This window comes from Xyrauchen texanus, chromosome 44 (assembly GCF_025860055.1).
Source record: "Xyrauchen texanus isolate HMW12.3.18 chromosome 44, RBS_HiC_50CHRs, whole genome shotgun sequence".
Classification (NCBI taxonomy): Eukaryota; Metazoa; Chordata; class Actinopteri; order Cypriniformes; family Catostomidae; genus Xyrauchen; species Xyrauchen texanus.
Genome location: NC_068319.1, coordinates 3159215 through 3177541, shown reverse-complemented (window position 1 = coordinate 3177541; position 18327 = coordinate 3159215). Strand labels below are relative to the sequence as shown.

The 18327-nt window shown below is 36.8% G+C and overlaps 1 protein-coding gene across 4 annotated transcripts in view; it reads left to right on the top strand.

Moving 5' to 3' along the window:
- Nucleotides 1–6412: 6412 nt before the first annotated feature.
- Nucleotides 6413–18327, top strand: part of LOC127636844 (phosphatidylinositol 4-kinase alpha-like) — a 47694-nt gene continuing 35779 nt past the window's right edge. For 2 of the 4 annotated variants that reach the window (XM_052117615.1, XM_052117613.1), the window contains exons 1-15: nt 6413–6580; nt 10073–10189; nt 10321–10414; nt 10498–10586; nt 10848–10920; nt 11087–11346; nt 11576–11642; nt 12917–13065; nt 13181–13246; nt 13337–13433; nt 13688–13879; nt 13967–14067; nt 14976–15105; nt 15297–15426; nt 18182–18277. In XM_052117615.1, coding sequence (XP_051973575.1) covers nt 6485–6580; nt 10073–10189; nt 10321–10414; nt 10498–10586; nt 10848–10920; nt 11087–11346; nt 11576–11642; nt 12917–13065; nt 13181–13246; nt 13337–13433; nt 13688–13879; nt 13967–14067; nt 14976–15105; nt 15297–15426; nt 18182–18277 — 1757 coding nt within the window. In that variant the 5' untranslated portion in view covers nt 6413–6484. Of the gene's footprint in view, nt 6581–10072; nt 10190–10320; nt 10415–10497; nt 10587–10847; nt 10921–11086; nt 11347–11575; nt 11643–12913; nt 13066–13180; nt 13247–13336; nt 13434–13687; nt 13880–13966; nt 14068–14975; nt 15106–15296; nt 15427–18181; nt 18278–18327 lie in introns of all 4 variants that reach the window. The other 2 variants (XM_052117614.1, XM_052117612.1) reach the window with 1 other exon arrangement.

Sequence of the window (18327 nt, the reverse complement as noted above, 5' to 3'; positions counted from 1 at the left end):
TACAATTATTCTCAACTTAAACCTCACTCCATTAAAAAATATTTAAGCCTAATTTTTAGATTTACGCATTTGAATTTCATACCAAAATGTCATCGACTTTAGTTGCGTAATCTTTCACCAAATGTAATTACTAAAACATATTTTATGTGTAGATTACGCAGTTCAAGTTGTTGGACTTTTATTATGAAATTTAAATATTTTTTGGAGTGCTGTTGCTCTGTTTGAGGACAGATTTAATTGTACAACTCAATATCTGAAAGGAATAGCACACAACATGCTGTGCAACAACACTCTAACCTAATGAAAACTGAACCGTATTTAGCGTCACCAAATACACGATATGGACAAAAGTATTGGGACATGTACACCTACAGGAGCTTTTATGACATCCCATTCTAAATCCATAGGCATTAATATCGAGTTGGTCCCCACCTTTGCAGTTATAATAGCTTCCACTCTTCTGGGAACGCTTTATACAAGATTTTGGAGTGTCCATCCATCCATCGTCAACTGCTTATCCTGTGTACAGGGTCGCGGGGGGCTGGAGCCTATCCCAGCTAACATTGGGCGAAAGGCGGGGGACACCCTGGACAGGTCGCCAGTCCATCACAGGGCCACACATAAACAGACATACACTCACACTCACCTCCACATCCACATCCACACCTAGGGCAATTTTTTTTTTTGGAGACACCAATTAACCTAGCCTGCATGTCTTTTGGATGGTGGGAGGAACAAACAATTCAACAAAGAGAGAACCCACACAGACACGGGGAGAACATGCAAACTCCACACAGAAAGGCCGGGGCACCCACGACCTTCTTGCTGTGAGGCGACAGTGCTAACCGCTGCACCACCGTGCCGCCTATGATTTTGGAGTGTGTTTGTTGGAATTTTTGCCACATTTGTGAGGTCAGACACTGATGTTGGACGAGAGGACCTCACAAATGTGTCAAGTTCTTCCACACCAAACTAATCCAACCATGACTTTATGGACCTTGCTTTGTGCACCAGTGCACAGTCATGCTGGAACAGAATAGGGCCTTCCCCAAATTCTTTCCATAAAGTTGGAAGCATAGAATTTTCCAAAATGTCTTGGTAAGCGGAGGCATTAACATTTCCCTTCAGTGGAACTAAGGGTGTAGGCCAACCCCAGAAAACCAACCCCAGAGCATCATCCCTCCTCCACCCAACTTTACAGTTGGCACAGTGCAGTCAGGCAGGAAACGTTCTCCTGGCATTCGCCAAACCCAGACTCGTCCATCAGATTGGCAGATAGAGAAGCGTGATTCGTCACTCCACAGAACACGTTTCCGCCGCTCCAGAGTCCAGTGGCGGCGTGCTTTACACCACTCCACCCGACGCTTGGCATTGTGCTTGATGATGCAAGGCTTGCATACAGCTGCTCGACCATGGAAACAGATGCCATGGAGCTCCCGGCGCACAGTTTCTGTGCTGATGTCAATGCCAGAGCAGGTCTGGAACTCTGCAGTTATTGAGTCAGCAGAGCATTGGCGACATTTATGCACTATGCGTCTCAGCACTCGGCGACCCTGCTCTGTAACTTTACGTGGTCTGCCACTTCGTGGCTGAGTTGCTGTGGTTCCTAAACGCTTCCACTTTGCAATAATACCACTTACAGTTGATCGTGGTATATCAAGAAGGGAAGAAATGTCACGAACTGACTTGTTGCAATGGTGGCATCCTATTACAGTACCACGGTTGAATTCAGTGAGCTCTTTAGAACGACCCATTCTTTCACAAATGTTTGTAATGCCAGCCTGAATGGCTAGGTGCTTGATTTTATACACCTGTGACAATGGGACTGGATGAAACACCTGAATTCAATGATTAAGCAGTGTGGCTCAATGTGTTTGTCCATATAGTGTATGTTTAATTATTTAACATTATTAGAATGCAGTTTATAATGATGAGGTATTATTTAACAGATCTAGCCAGAGTCTATTAAATACTGATCATATATCAGTACGTGCCTTAAATATGTATCGGTTTGATTGTTTTTATGTTCCAGTGGTTCTGCCTTCCTACCTCAAAACTTCTCAAACATCTGCTACTGCTACGATCGCACAAATGCTTTGAGGGCAAGTGGACACAATATCTTCTAGAATAACACAGCAGACTGACATGTAACAAATAACATTTAAAAAAAGTGACTTCACTTTTGTTTTCGATCATAATTAAGTTTTGTGTTTCACACAGACCAGTGAAATAATAATGACTTAACTTATTATACATATGCAATAGTTTTAAATGTACCCTAGTGAGGGTACGACTGTTTATATAACATGTTTTGCCTTCTCCATACATCATGAGTGATTTGAGAGAATGCAATTTACACAATTGATTGTCAATACACCCTGAAAATATTTGAGCCTATTTTTAAGATTTATGCATTTCAATTTCATGACAAAATTCCATCAAATTGAACAGTGTCATTTTTAACCAAATTAAATGAATAAAACTTTAAATAATTAGGTTTTGATCATTGTTTTTACTAAAGATTACTCTGTTAAATGTGATGGATTTTTTTTTTTGCATAAATGGGTCAATCTGAAAAAATAAAATTTTTGGTTTTTTTTAGTTTAAGAACATTTGTGCCTGTAGTTCTTCACTGATGTAATTGAGTTTATATATATATAATTATTATTATTATTATAATTTTTTTTTTTTTACATTTTTTTTATCATGTTGCTGCCAAATCTGATATATTGTGATCCTGCTTTTGTGAACGGCATCACTGAATCATGTTATGGCAGGAAATAAACAAGATTTTATTTTGTGTTTCTGTAAAAGAAATCTGAGCGCATTCCAGATGTGTGACCTAAAATATGCATTAATTGCCATGCTGCTGAAAAATGTAAATCTTTGTACATTTCTAATGTTCATGGAAACAATGTGCCTTCAGTTGATGTTCTAATGTAGAAACAATTATGCTGACTGGACAAATAAATATGTTGTATTCTTCTCTTACTAATAAATAAGGATAAATAAAAATGTATTTGTTCTATTTGGGTGTGAGATACAAAAATCCCTTTTAATAGCTCAAAAATATGCTTGGCTAACAAGGAGACATTTCAATTAGTATTTAGCAGATGCTTTAATCCAATGTGACTTACGAATGAGGAGCATAGCTAGCAATTTGTCACAAAAAAAATGTAAATAGTAAATTTTTGTTAAAATAGGATCGGTGGACTAGAAGTGCCACCTAAATATATGTATTGATTCAAATGTAAAAATTAAAATAAATTATTTTTAACTGACAAATAAATCAACATTTAAAGCTGTTTTTAAAAAGTATTTAAATATAACAAGAAAATAATAAATTAAATATTTTTTTAAAATAGACAAATGAATAGACATTTTATTTAATTAATGTTTTAAAATGTAGTAAAATCTAACTAAACAATAAGTCAAGAAAAGTAACTGCAAATGCTTTGTCTAAAAGCAATTTAACATTATTTATTAAATAGTTTCATGTTATTTTTAACTACATTTTAAAACATGAATTAAATAAACCGTTCAAAATATATTTATTGTCATTTTAAACATTTTATTATATTATTGTTATGTTTAACTTTAAAATATGAATTAAACAAAAAAGGTGACTTTTATTTTAGAATTATTTGATTGATAATTGATTTCTTCATTTCATTTTCCTAGAATACTAGAAATACAATCCAATTCATAACACTCAATTTGTTCTCTTTGTTGCAATACTTTATAATGTGTAAATAATCAAATTTGGCCTCTGTGTTTACCCCAATACTGGAGTATTTAGAGGAATATTTCAGCTCTGTTGGTCCATACAATGCAAGTGAATGGTGGCCAGAATTTGAAAGCTCAAAAAAGCACATAAAGGCAGCATAAAAGTAATCTATAAAACTCCAGTGGTTTAATCCATGTCTTCAGAAGCATTGTGATAGGTGTGGGCGAGTAACAGTTCAATAGTTAAATCATGTTTTACTATAAATCTCCACTTTCACTTTCCAGTAAAAAGGACTTCAATATTGATCTGTTTCTCACCCACACCTATAATATCGCTTCAGAATGATTAAACATGGATTAAACCACTTATCAATAAGTATTGATTATATTTATGCCTTTTGTATGCTTTTTTTTTAGCTTCAAAGTTCTGGTCACCATTCGCTTGCATTGTATGGACCTACAGAGCTGAGATATTCTTCTAAAAATCTGAATTTGTGTTCTGCAGAAGAAATATCATACACATCTGGGATGTCATAAGAGTGAGTAAATGATGAGAGAATTTAAATTTGTGGGTGAACTGTCCCTTTAGTTTTAAGGAACATTATTATTTATCACAGTTTTTGTCTATGATAAACTTATACGGGGCTTGATTCATGCGTCCTTCACAGAGACGAATCTGCCCGATTCCAGCCTCACTGAAGCACCCCCAGACCATCACCGATCCTCCAAGAAATTTCCCAGTGGGTGCGAGACATTGTGTCTTGAAGGCCTCTCCAGGTCTCTGTCTATCCATTAGACGATCAGGTGGAGGATCGGTGATGGTCTGGGGGTGCTTCAGTGAGGCTGGAATCGGGCAGATTTGTCTTTGTGAAGGACACATGAATCAAGTCATGTACAAGGTTACCCTGGAAGAAAAGTTGCTTCCTTCTGCTCTGACAATGTTCCCCAAATCTGAGGATTGTTTTCTCCAGCAGGATAATGCTCCATACCACACAGCAGGTCAATCAAGGTGTGGATGGAGGACCACCGGATCAAGTACCTGTCATGGCCAGCACAATCTCCAGACCTGAACCCCATTGAAAACCTCTGGAATGTGATCAAGAGGAAGATGGATGGACACAAGCATCAAACAAAGCCGAGCTGCTTCAATGTTTGTGCCAAGAGTGGCATAAATTTACCCAACAGCAATGTGAAAGACTGGCAGAGAGCATGCCAAGACACATGACAGCTGTGATTGATAATCAGGGTTATTCCATCAAATATTGATTTCTGAACTCATCCTATGTTTAAACATTAATATCGTGTTGTTTATGAATATGACCTTGTTTTCTTTGCATTATTGGAGGTATGAAAACACCTTTCAGCATCTTTTTTGTTATTTTGACCAGTTGGTCATTTTCTGCAAATAAATGCTCTAAATAACAATATTTGTATTTGGGAGAAATACTGTCAGTACTTTATAGAATAAAAAAAATAATATAATGTTACTCAAACACATACCTATAAAAAATAAATCCAGAGAAAATGATAATTTTGCAGTGGTCTCTTAATTCTTACCAGAGCTGTATATTTATATATATATATATATATATATATATATATATATATATATATATATATATATATATATATATATATATATATACTGTATATATTTATATTAACAGCTTGGTTACTATAATTGTAATTGTATTATATATTGAATTTGTTTTTTTTTTAATTTTGCACTTCAATAAATTATTTGTATAATCATTTCATACTTGTATATGTAAGTTTACCATCACATTATATATTTATTTGTTTTTTCAAGACAAATGAGTACTATATTAATGCAAATAAATACTATATCAAGCTGATTTTCTGTGTCACAATTGCCAGTATTCCATATTTTTATACACATAAAACACATGTTATTTCTTACTCAAGGTGGCGCTGATGTGTCAGTGATTTTGATTTACATTTCACATTGATATTTGATGAAGAAGCAACAGGGAAGTAAACTATAGCAAGTGTAACACATGAACACTATGATTTGAATATTGTCATTTGGGTGTACTACTGAAATGATATAAGCTGTGTGTCTATTTAGACTCAAAACATGCCTGAGAAAATACATACATGTTGCCTATGTGTAAATTAAGTGTAGATTATGTGCAGCTCAATATGTTTTTGACAGCCAGTTGCATAATGAATCCAGTTGATATAGTAATATTTCATTGATATATGATCAAATAAAACATGTTCTCTTCTATTAGATTGTAATAGTCTTGAAAATGCTTTTAAAATTTGACGCTATCTGGGCATTTTGTAGATCCATTTGCAATATATATGTGACCTGCGTATGTAACAATATTTGATGTAACACCCATGCATTTAAGGGTTAAGAGGTGCCCCCCCAATAGAAAAAAACTAAACAATCCATGCATTTCAGTGAAAATATAATACATTTGGAGGTAAGGCTGGATACCACAAACACACAAGTATCTTTCAGTAAAAAAAGACAAAAGATTCTACATAACTGATGTTACCTATAAACTAAGTATACTTCTATATAATTCAAGTATAACATATATATATAACTAGAGTTAACGCAGTTCTCAGCAGAGACTCGAAAAAGCAAACGCGTAAACGATGCTCAATTTAATGACCTTGTCTAGTGTCATTTCGGGCTTTCCGTAGCCGCAGCTATTATCCGCTCCGGAGAGCGTTTCATTTTAACATGTAGATATGTTGTTGCTGTTTTATAATTAAATAAAAAATGTCGTCGAAAGGGATGTCGAGAGGTTTTTATTTTAACACTGTACTGTCTCTGGCGCGCTCACTGGCCGCTCATCGACCCGCGCCGATCGACAAGGTGAGACTTTTACTTCCTGTTAGCATCATGAGCTAACCGCTAACACAACCAAAACAAACCACATAACTGATGTTTTATGTGATTTATAAAGCTTTTATGTACATGTATGCACTAACGTTGATGTTCAGCCATTCAAACCAGCTCACATAAGCGTTATAAAGTAGTTGTTTTTCCAATAAAACCTGTTTACATCTAAAAACGCGAATTAGAATTAAAGGTATTATAATTAAATTAGATTGAATCCTATACATATATGAAGTTTAATCTAATTTTATTACAATAGTCAAGCTAATGATTGCTTGTTTTGAATGACTTACTGTTTGGTTACCAGTGTTGGGTAAGTCACTCTAAAGTATTAAGTAATAATTACTAACTACTCTACTCTAATCTTCTACAGTGTAATTAGATTACTGTACTAATTGCTCTGTCTGAAAGGTAATTGTATTACTTATTAATAATTACTTTCTAAAGACCATTATCAACCTCGACCAGATAAAAAAATACAAGGATAGACATGAAACTGTTCTTTTTATTCTTTCAAATAAATTAAATCAATTATTCATGAACTGGCCAAAGAATTTAAATGTGCATCGTTAAATTAGAAGACATATATTTTAACATTAGATGTTACATTTGGATTTTAAATTCACTATTGTTTCATATAGAATCATTCAATGGTCTATACAGTATTTAATGCAATTACATCAGAAGTAACTGTGATTAAATTACTGAAAAATTAAGAGTAATCCCTTCCAATGTAAAGGTAATTTAGTTACAGTAATAAATTGCTTAGTAATTCATTACACTCAACATTCAGATGGAATAGCCAGTTACAGTGTGCGAATACACATTTAATTTAGATACATTTTTTTCTTTCTATTCTTTACATTCCTCTGCCAACAAAGCCAGTTTGGCTTGGTCTTTTCTTTTTCAATACGCTATTAATCTTACAGGACGTGAAAAACAAGAAAGGATTTTGACTGGCTGGACCTGTATTGAAAAGTGCCAGAAAAGAGAGAAAAATAACATTGTCAGATACATTGGAACAACATTCCCTGTGTCCAGTTTTTATAAAAGGCACATCAATATTTACTGTGACATGATTAACATGTTATTTAGCACAGAACAAAATCTGGTCAAGATTGACTTGTTTAACTAAAATCACCTGGCACCCTGGTGTCATAAAAGTCTGGTAGTTTTTGCATGTGATATTCTGGTGTGTGTTGTACAGAGTTTTGGGCAATTTCTTTACATTGTTTGACTGGTATCCTTATTATTTCATATAGTCATTCACTAAATAGGGAGCAAGGGAGCATCCTAGAGCTTTCTATACAGCTAAGTGCATTTTCTCCTAAAATCTGATCAAAAGTTATTTTTCAGGCTGTAGATGATGTTTGGTGATCACTAAACATTTTTGGCAGACATGGGATAATCATTACATAGATTCACAATTTATAATGTATAATTTTATTATAACATGGTTGGCAGTGATTGGCTGATGCTAGCATATTTTTATTAGGTGCTACTAGTTACAAATCTAAAAGGGGAATGGAAAATGCACACAGTAGTCATGTGAGGGAGGCTAAAGCAAACTTCTGTATAATTTATTATAATACAAAACCAATGCGTTATTTTCCCTGACTACTGCAGTAGTATGTGGTGATATGCAGAAGTATAGGTAATAAACTTCCTTATTGCAAGTGTCATGTGTAAACGTTTTTGTGTAATTGTTCTGCACATTTATTATGCTTGCCATAACAAACATGATGGTGCACAGAGACTATGCATTACACATATAACCACGGACAACCCCAATTCAGAAAAAGTTGGACAGTATGAAAAATGCTAATAAAAACAAAAAATTGTGATTTGTAAATTATAATCACCCTTTGCTATATTGAAAGCTCTACACATTATTTGATATTTTTTCTTGTAAATGTAAGAGGTTTTTTTTTATATACAGTCATTTCAAATCGGATAATTGCAACATGCTCCAAAAAAGTTGAGACAGTCGAGTGTTTACCACTGTGAAACATCACCATTTCTTCTAATAACACTTATTAAGCATTTGGGCACTGAAGACTCAAGTTTGTTAAGATTAGAAAGTGGTATTTTCCCACAATCATCCATTATGCAGGTCTTCAGCTGCACTGTTGTACGGGGTCTTCGTTGCCGTCTAATATGCTTTATAATGTGCCACACATTCTCAATTGGAGACCGGTCAGGACTGCAGGCAGGCCATTCTAGCCCCTGCACTTTATACAGCCATGCACTTGAAATCAGGGCAGATCGTGATTTGAAGTTGTCCTGCTGGAAAATGTAGGGACCTCCCTGTAAAAGACGTGCTGGATGGCAGTATATGTTGCTCCAAAATGTGTACATATTTGCCTGCATTCATGGTATTCTCACAGATGTGCGACTTACCCATGCCATGTGCATTGACACACCCCTGGCCCATACAGACACTGGGTTTTGGACTTGACGCTGATAACAGCTGGGATGGTCCTTTTCCTCTTTGGCACGGATAACACAATGGCTGTTTTTCAAAAACTATTTGAAACGTGGACTCATCAGGCCAAAAAACACGGTTCCTCTGTTCTACTTTCCATCTAAGATGAGAACGAGCCCAGAGAAGTCGTCAGCGCTTCTGGACAGTGATGATGAACGGCTTCTCCTTTACATAGTAAAGTCTTAACTTGCATCTGTGAGTGATGTTTGCTAACAAAAGTTTACTAAATTAATCCCAAACCCATGCTCATGATATCCATTAGGGATGAATGATGTTTTTTAAGACAGTCTGAGGGTTCAGAGATCACCCACATACAGAAGTGGTTTTCGTCTCGCCGATCTCGGCGGTTTATGCTCCGAGATTTGACTGGATTCCTTGAATCTTTTAACTGTATTGTGCACTTAAGAGGGGGAAATGCCCCAAATCCTTCCAATTTTTCTTTGGGGAACATTGTTCTCAAAGTGCTGGATTATTTGAAGAATCTGTCGGCAAACTGACAAATCTCGAACGATTTTTGCTCTTGAAGGACTGGGCTGTTTTTGGAGGCTCCGTATATCCTATGACAGGATTGCCTTACCTGTTTAACATCTCCTTGTTATTTTAACTTGTCAAATTGTAATTAGCCTTAAATTGCACCTGTCTCAACTTTTTTGTAATGTGTTGCAATCATCTAATTTGAAATTACCAGAAAACAAAAAAACTATGAAATTCACAATCATATAATGTGTAGTTGTTGTGCTTTCAATATAGCAAAGGGTGAATAAAATGTACAAATCACTCCTTTTTCTTTTTATTAGCATTTTTCATGCTGTCCCAACTTTTTCAGAATTGGGGTTGTAGAAGTGCACATAAAATGTTTAATTAGATATTTATTACACCAGTAAAGGCTAATGTTCTAAATTGTATTGCACTGGCTCTCATTGCTTTTGTATGATAAAAATGGCACATTTAAATACATTTCAAAATCTATTTGTGGAATATAGGTTCAGAAGCTACAATGCATGTGTCCTGTGGACATCCGGGGTGTTTTCCAGCTGGACGAGAGAAGAAGAGATGCTGTGATCGCCCTGGGCATCTTCCTAGTAGAGTCTGACCTGCAGGTACTGCCTTTATTATTCACTGACAATGGGGAACTACGTTATTGAATCTTATGTTAATCAAAGCAAATTTGTTTTGTTTTCGAGCCATTTTGGTCTATGGTACATACTTAGTTATCTGTTTACTTCTGCAGCACAAGGACACTATCGTCCCCTACTTGTTGGGTTTGCTGAAGGGATTGCTAAGGGTGCAATGGATCGAAGAGAGCGCAGAGAGGAAAGGAAGAGGTCTGTATTTTTAGAAGCTTTCCTTTTATCCATTTTCTTTATCCCTACTCATATCATGTGTGTCTCCATTCTTGCGTTGTCAGAAACACTCCCTGTTGCGGAGAACTTCACCTTCTGTTTGGTGACGATGCTCTTTGATGTCGCTCAGATGGACGAGTTGACGAGAATCCAGGTGTGTTCACTGTTGACGGTGAACCGTTACAAGCTGAAACAATCCAAATCTACTTTTCAAATTTAGCCAACAGCATTGTCCTAAAAATGTAAAGATGAATGAATAATTGGGTTTCCTGTTGCATTTAAGGGAAACTTAATTTCTCACCATGAAACAAAAGAGATAAGAATGACATGTATATATATATATATATATATTTATGGATATTTGTGTGTGTTTGTGTGTGTGTGTGTATTTAGTTCCATTTCCTGTCTCTTTCAGATTTTGGAGGCTGTAATGAACCTCATGCAGGTGCTTCAGAAAACATGTCAGAACACTGAAGGTCAAGATAAAGGTCAGTGCCTAAGCAATACGGCATTCTGAGCGCATTTAACTTCCATAATGTGACATTATTTTCCTGTAGAAAAATGTGCATGAAAAGACCGGAGACATTTATTAAGAAAGCAAATTTTGATTTCATGTTGTCTCCGTTATTACTCCATTACAATTTGACTCACCAGAGTACCTGTGTAAATACACCATGCCCTGTCTGCTTGGCGTGGTGCGAGCCTTCGGCCGCTACAGCAACACTGATGAGCCGCTGCTGTCCAAGCTGTTTCCACGGGTGGCCCCTCAAGTTTTAGGCACAAGAGAGGTGGAGGTGATCCGACGGCGATCCTTCAACGATTTCCGCTCCATCCTGCCCAGCTCCTTCCTCGCTGTCTGCCAGACTGACTCTCTACGTTGCAAAACCAGCAGCGTTTCCAGCATCTCACAGCAGGTACCAGGACTGTCTTGCACTCTCCACCATCAGGGGGCGCTTGGATCTTGAAAATGAGTGTGCCCAATGATCAAAAACTTTAGATACAAGATATATTTCACATTTTAGAAAAAGCACTAGTATTGTCAGTTATTTGACTTAGTACATAGACCTTTTATAGCATTTGTTGAAAGGAAAGATTATTTTTGGTTAGAGCTAATGATCGACTGTTTGTGATGACGTCTCTTAGGCCAGTCCAGAGCGTGCCGGACTTCCTCCGTGTTCTCCTACTGACCCCTCTGCTCCTTACTTTGAAGGTGAATTTAAAAATAAATCAGCAATGCCGCATTCCCCATTCCTCCTCTCTTTTCTGTCTTATTCAGTAAAACATGACAAAAATACCCATACAAATTTTAGAATAAAACATGAGTAAAAGGACTTTGTGTGTGTGTGTGTGTGTGTGTGTGTGCTATTTTGTTTTTGTTTTACTTTTATTTGCATTTTGTTGTGTTTTATTTTGTTTTATTTGTTTTTTTGTTTTCACTTTTGTTCTTTGTATTTTGTTTTGTTGTGTGTTGTTTTTTTATGTTTTCTTTTGATTTTGTTTTGCATTCTGTCTTGTTTTTTAATTGTTTTGTTTGTGTTTTTTGCTCTGTTGTTGTGTTTAGACTTGGCTTCTGTATTTTTTGTTTTATTTTGTGTTTTGTCTTGTTTTCTGTGTTTTTTATGTTTGTTTTGTTATGTCATGTTTTTTGTTCTAATTTTAGTTTTATATTGTTTTGTATTCAGTCTTGTTTTTGTGTTTTTTTGTTTAGTTTAGATTTTTGTTATTTATTTTGTGTTCTGTCTTGCTTTTTATGTTTTGTTTGCATTTTTTGTCTTTTTCATTTATTTTGTTTTGTGTTCTGTCTTGTTTTTGTTTATTTTTGTTTGTGTTTTTGTTAATTTGTTGTGTTTTTTTTGTCTTCTGTCTTGTTTATATTGTTTTGTGTTCTGTCTTATTTTGTATTTTTTGGTTTAGTTTATTGTTTTGCTTTTATTTGTTTTGTGTTTTGTCTTGTTTTGGGTTTTTTTTTACGTTTGTTCCGTTTGTTATTTGGTCTTTTTCGTTTATATTGTTTTGTGTTCTGTCTAGTTTTATTTGTTTTGCTTGTGTTTTGTGTTTTTTTGTTTTAGTTTGCATTGTGTTATTTTTTTTGCTTTGTTTTGTGTTCTGTCTTGTTTATTGTTTTGTTGTTTTATGTTGCAATGACTTAGTTTTACAATATGCACACAAATTTACCCAATAACGACGTGTTCCAGGAACAGCTTTCCTATAAAACAAGTATAGCTCAAACCTGAAAGTGAACCATATTTCTAAAATAATTGAGCAGTGATTGATAGGCTTGTTGTTCTAGCTCCTATCTCAAATCCTGATCATAACCCTACTCCTTTTCAATATACCCTACCCTACTCAATTTGTGGCCTGTGATTGCTGTAAATGCATGTTGATTCAGGAACATTTATTAATTCCTACTACCTTCTGTCGAGGTATTATCATAACTTAATGTGTGCTGGTTTGATGGATTATAACTTAGTCTTGGTCCAGCAGGTTCATATCTACCTGACGGCAATACTGTGGATCCAGACTACTATTTTTCCACCATAAGCTCCAGTTTCTCTGTCTCACCGCTCTTTACGGGCAGCAACAATACAGAGTTTGACGCACCACTGGATTTACTGAGACATCTTCTGCAAATGGTCAGTGCCAGTATTAAGCCAGTCATATAATACCATAGTACCTTCAGCTACTGGACGTCAGGTTTCACCTTAAGCTGCACTTTTATCAAGTACTCCCTTTCCTCTTGTCTGATAGGTCGAGCAGTTTGTGTCAGAATCCTTTTTGAAGACACTGGATCAGACTATGGTTGAAGTTCTGGAGGTATCTGTGCCAATTTGGAAACTTCTGCTTTATGTTTTTTTTGTTCAAAAGACTGTCTTTTGATTTGTGGGCAATTGCTCTTCATTGCAGTTGAATCCAGGTACTAATCTGTTCTACAAGACCTTCAGTGATCCTCTGTATCTGGCTGTATTTAAGATGTTGAGGGACACCTTGTACTACATGAAAGGTAAACTTTTAACAGGGTGTGAAAAACCTCCCTGGTCATGTAAAACCTGGAAATATCAGGGAATTTTAAATAAGTCATAAAAATGAATGAAAGTGATTTTGATAGTGAATATATGTTTTTGCAGTTTTTCTCTGCTGTAAAATGTTTCATGATCTAGATATTCCTCTTGTGTAGATTAAAAGTGATGTCTGATTCATCAGTGAATCGTTCTTTTGAATGAGTCTTTTGAAAAATCTGTTGTGTGGTTTGTGCAGACCTACAGACGTCATTTGTGAAGGAGATTCATGATTTTGTTCTGGAGCAGTTCAGCAGCAGTCAGTCGGAGCTGCAAAGAATCCTGCATGACGTGGAGCATCTGCACACCGAGTTAAACCCGCTCAAATTGCGCTGTCAGGCCAATGCCGCCTGCGTCGACCTCATGGTGTGGGCCGTCACAGAGGAGCAGGGTGAGACTGAGTGAATTTCTATATCATGTGCGTCATTCATATAATGCAACAAATCTAACCTTTTGTTTGAATGGTTGTGTCTGTCAGGTGCGGAGAATCTCTGCACGAAACTGTCCGAGAAACTGCAGTCCAAGACGTCCAGTAAGGTCATCATCGCACACATGCCCCTCCTCATCTGTTGTTTACAGGTTTGTACAGAGTTCTGCCCCTTCTCACAATATCCTGAAGCAATGCAACCAAACAGCACTTTTGCATCCAATGACCACGTCTTACAAGTTCCAAAAAGATAAAAGCACCTTTAAACTCTGTGGGTACCTGGTTCATGGGCCGCCAGGCGTGTAATAAGTTTATGATTACAATATAGAAGTCCCTGGATCAACAAGTCAAGTCATGTGTGGTTCCATTTGAAATCTTAGAATCTAAACGTTTCACAGAACTCCATCACTTTTGCATTTATGTTACATAAAATGGCAAGATAAGTAAGACCTTATGATAAATGATATATCAACTCTTACCTTAGGCTGTTTTCTTTAAAATGAGCCATTGTTTACTTGTCTGTGAGCTTGTTTGTTTAAATAATTCAATGTTATGTCTAAGAAGATCAGAACAAAAATTGTAGTCCAGTTGAAAAGGAGGATACACAAATCATTCAAGTACTTTCTGCCTTCTAGTGGAATGAAATGAGACTTTTTGCAGGGAGATAGAGCAAAAAGAACTAGAATGACATGCTTATAAAGTTAGGACCAAATAAATAAATAAATGAGACCAATTATTGGCAATTAGTCCACTATATGTGTGTAAGGTGAGCTTTTAAATTTGGGTGTGAAAAATTGTAGGCGGCAACCAAAAAATGCTCCAGATATGAAGGTTTAAAGCACCATAAATGTTGTCCCGATTATTCATGCGCTATATTCCAAGACTTCTGAAGTCATACGGTTTTTAAGTCGTTATTCAGCGCAGCACCAAATCTCTTTCACAACCACATTCAAATTAAAAACTCAAAATGCCATTGATGGTCACGTACGTCATAAGCAAATGCCACTCTACTTTGAATATGCAGGAAAGGGGTATAAATGTGTTTGTTTGGGTGTTACAGGGTCTCGGAAGGTTGTGTGAGCGTTTCCCAGTGGTTGCTCACTCTGTCACCATGTCTTTGAGAGACTTCCTGGTCGTACCCTCACCTGTACTTGTTAAACTCTACAAGTACCACAGTCAGTACAATACAGGTGAGATCAACCCCACACATGCTCATGGACACTAACTCTAACTCTTCTCTAGCTCATGGACACTAACTCTTCTTTTTTTTGTTTTTAATTCATGGGGTACATCAAAAAACATCAACAAACAGTAAATCGAGATAAAGAAATTCAGATTATCAATGTAAGCAGAAGTTTGAACTCCATTCCCTCATAAACAGGAACTGGAGAGATCAAAATCCATGTGACCAATGAGCATTCTCAGTCTACGTTCAGCTCTCACTCCAGTAGGAAGAGTCAGCTGTCCATGTATGAGCAGCTCCGAGACATCTCAATCGACAATATCTGCAGGTAAACATCATCTGCCGCTTTAGAAATGTGTTCAGGTGAAAGCGATGAATCCTAATTCACATGCGATGCATCCTGTACAGAATGTGAGATTAGGCATGATGCATTCCAGATCATAGTACGTTAAAACGAATATGCCAAAGATGTCCAGATGGACTACTGTTTCTGATCGATTTTGGAATTGTACATCCATGTATGCTTTTTGGGCTGTTATTGCCTATATACCCTTTGTGCTATGCAAGATGATCGGTCTGCAAAAGTTGCATTATAAAGCAAATTTATGACGAGGTACTGCTGTACTGACTTACTTTGTATTTAAAAGTACATACTTTATCATTGGTAGCACAGTATGTACTTTTTATACTTATACAGGTTTACAAATTGTGTTTTAACAAATGACATTTTACACTAATGTAGGCCACTGTTGAAACAATTAATCTGTATACTCTTCGTGCGTGTGTGCGTGTGTGCGTGCGCGTGGCGTGTGTGTGCGTGCGTGTTTGTACAGTATATATTCACGATCAGCCACAACTTTAAAATCACTAATATTGCCTAATATTGTGTAGGTCCCCCTCGTGCGGCCAAAACAGCACCAATCCTCTGAGATGATATTCTTCTCAGCACAATTATACAGCGTGGTTATCTGAGTTACTGTAGACTTTGTCAGTTCAAACCAGTCTGACCATTCTCTGTTGACCTCTCTCATCAACAAGGCGTTTCCGTCCACAGAACTGCCGCTCACTGGATGGTTTTTGTTTTTGGCACCATTCGGAGTAAATTCTAGAGACTGTTGTGCATGAATATCCCAGGTGATATCAGGGTTTCCGTTAGCAGTTAATTACCGGTTTTGACCGTCAAAAAATCCAAATGTTTCAATTTGTCCAGTGAAAGTATCAACAGGAAGCATCAGCAACCATTTTAGTTCATGCCACAAGTGTACAGCATGATGCCATCCCAGTGATCACGGAGCGTTATAACTTTCCCGAAGCTTGCGAATTCCTAATATGCGAGTGCACCGCATTGGATCCCACACATTGGCAAAAAGCATCCCGCATTACTCCCGTTATTCCTTATACCCACGTCTCATGAAAAAGCAGCTATAATGAACGAATGTTTATTGTTCATTTGACTTGATTGTGTGTCATTATTATATTGCATTATTATGCATTGTCCATCGTGTTAAAAATAGCCCAAAATAAACGATGAGATGACTTAGACGGATGTTTTACAATTTGTTTGGCAAAATGTATCATTACCGGACACGTTGGCCGGCACCAAAATTTCTTAGTGTAAACTTTGATATATATATATATATATATATATATATATATATATATATATACATACACTCACCTAAAGGATTATTAGGAACACATACTAATACTGTGTTTGACCCCCTTTCAGCCTTCAGAACTGCCTTAATTCTACGTGGCATTGATTCAACAAGTTGCTGAAAGCATTCTTTAGAAATGTTGGCCCATATTGATAGGATAGCATCTTGCAGTTGATGGAGATTTGTGGGATGCACATCCAGGGCACGAAGCTCCTGTTCCACCACATCCCAAAGATGCTCTATTGGGTTGAGATCTGGTGACTGTGGGGGCCATTTTAGTACAGTGAACTCATTGTCATGTTCAAGAAACCAATTTGAAATGATTCGAGCTTTGTGACATGGTGCATTATCCTGCTGGAAGTAGCCATCAGAGGATGGGTACATGGTGGGCATAAAGGGAGGGACATGGTCAGAAACAATGCTCAGGTAGGCCGTGGCATTTAAACGATGCCCAATTGGCACTAAGGGGCCTAAAGTGTGCCAAGAAAACATCCCCCACACAATTACACCACCACCACCAGCCTGCACAGTGGTAACAAGGCATGATGGATCCATGTTCTCATTCTGTTTACGCCAAATTCTGACTCTACCATCTGAATGTCTCAACAGAAATCGAGACTCATCAGACCAGGCAACATTTTTCCAGTCTTCAACTGTCCAATTTTGGTGAGCTCTTGCAAATTGTAGCCTCTTATTCCTATTTGTAGTGGAGATGAGCGGTACCGGTGGGGTCTTCTGCTGTTGTAGCCCATCCGCCTCAAGGTTGTGCATGTTGTGGCTTCACAAATGCTTTGCTGCATACCTCGGTTGTAACGAGTGGTTATTTCAGGCAAAGTTGCTCTTCTATCAGCTTGAATCAGTCGGCCCATTCTCCTCTGACCTCTAGCATCAACAAGGCATTTTCAGCCCACAGGACTGCCGCATACTGGATGTTTTTCCCTTTTCACACCATTCTTTGTAAACCCTAGAAATGGTTGTGCGTGAAAATCCCAGTAACTGAGCAGATTGTGAAATACTCAGACCGGCCCGTCTGGCACCAACAACCATGCCATGCTCAAAATTGCTTAAATCACCTTTCTTTCCCATTCTGACATTCAGTTTGGAATTCAGGAGATTGTCTTGACCAGGACCACACCCCTAAATGCATTGAAGCAACTGCCATGTGATTGGTTGATTAGATAATTGCATTAATGAGAAATTGAACAGGTGTTCCTAATAATCCTTTAGGTGAGTGTGTGTATATATATATATGTATATATGTTTATATAGAGTAACAATCAGTATGCTTTTAACTTTTTGTACATGATTAACCATTTGTGAAATAGATTGGGGACAGTTACTATCTAATAAATCACATGTTACTAGTAGCTAATAAGTTACCAGTTACTAGTAAGTAACCTTTCTTCAAATTATTTTCAAATCCAGGTGTTTAAAAGCAGGCTTGGCTATGGACTCAGTCATTGTGGAGGCTTTTCTCGCTAGTCTTTCCAACCGTCTGTACATCTCCCAGGAAAATGACAAGTATGTTATTGAATGAACTGAACTGACTATTTAGTAACTTTGTAATGATG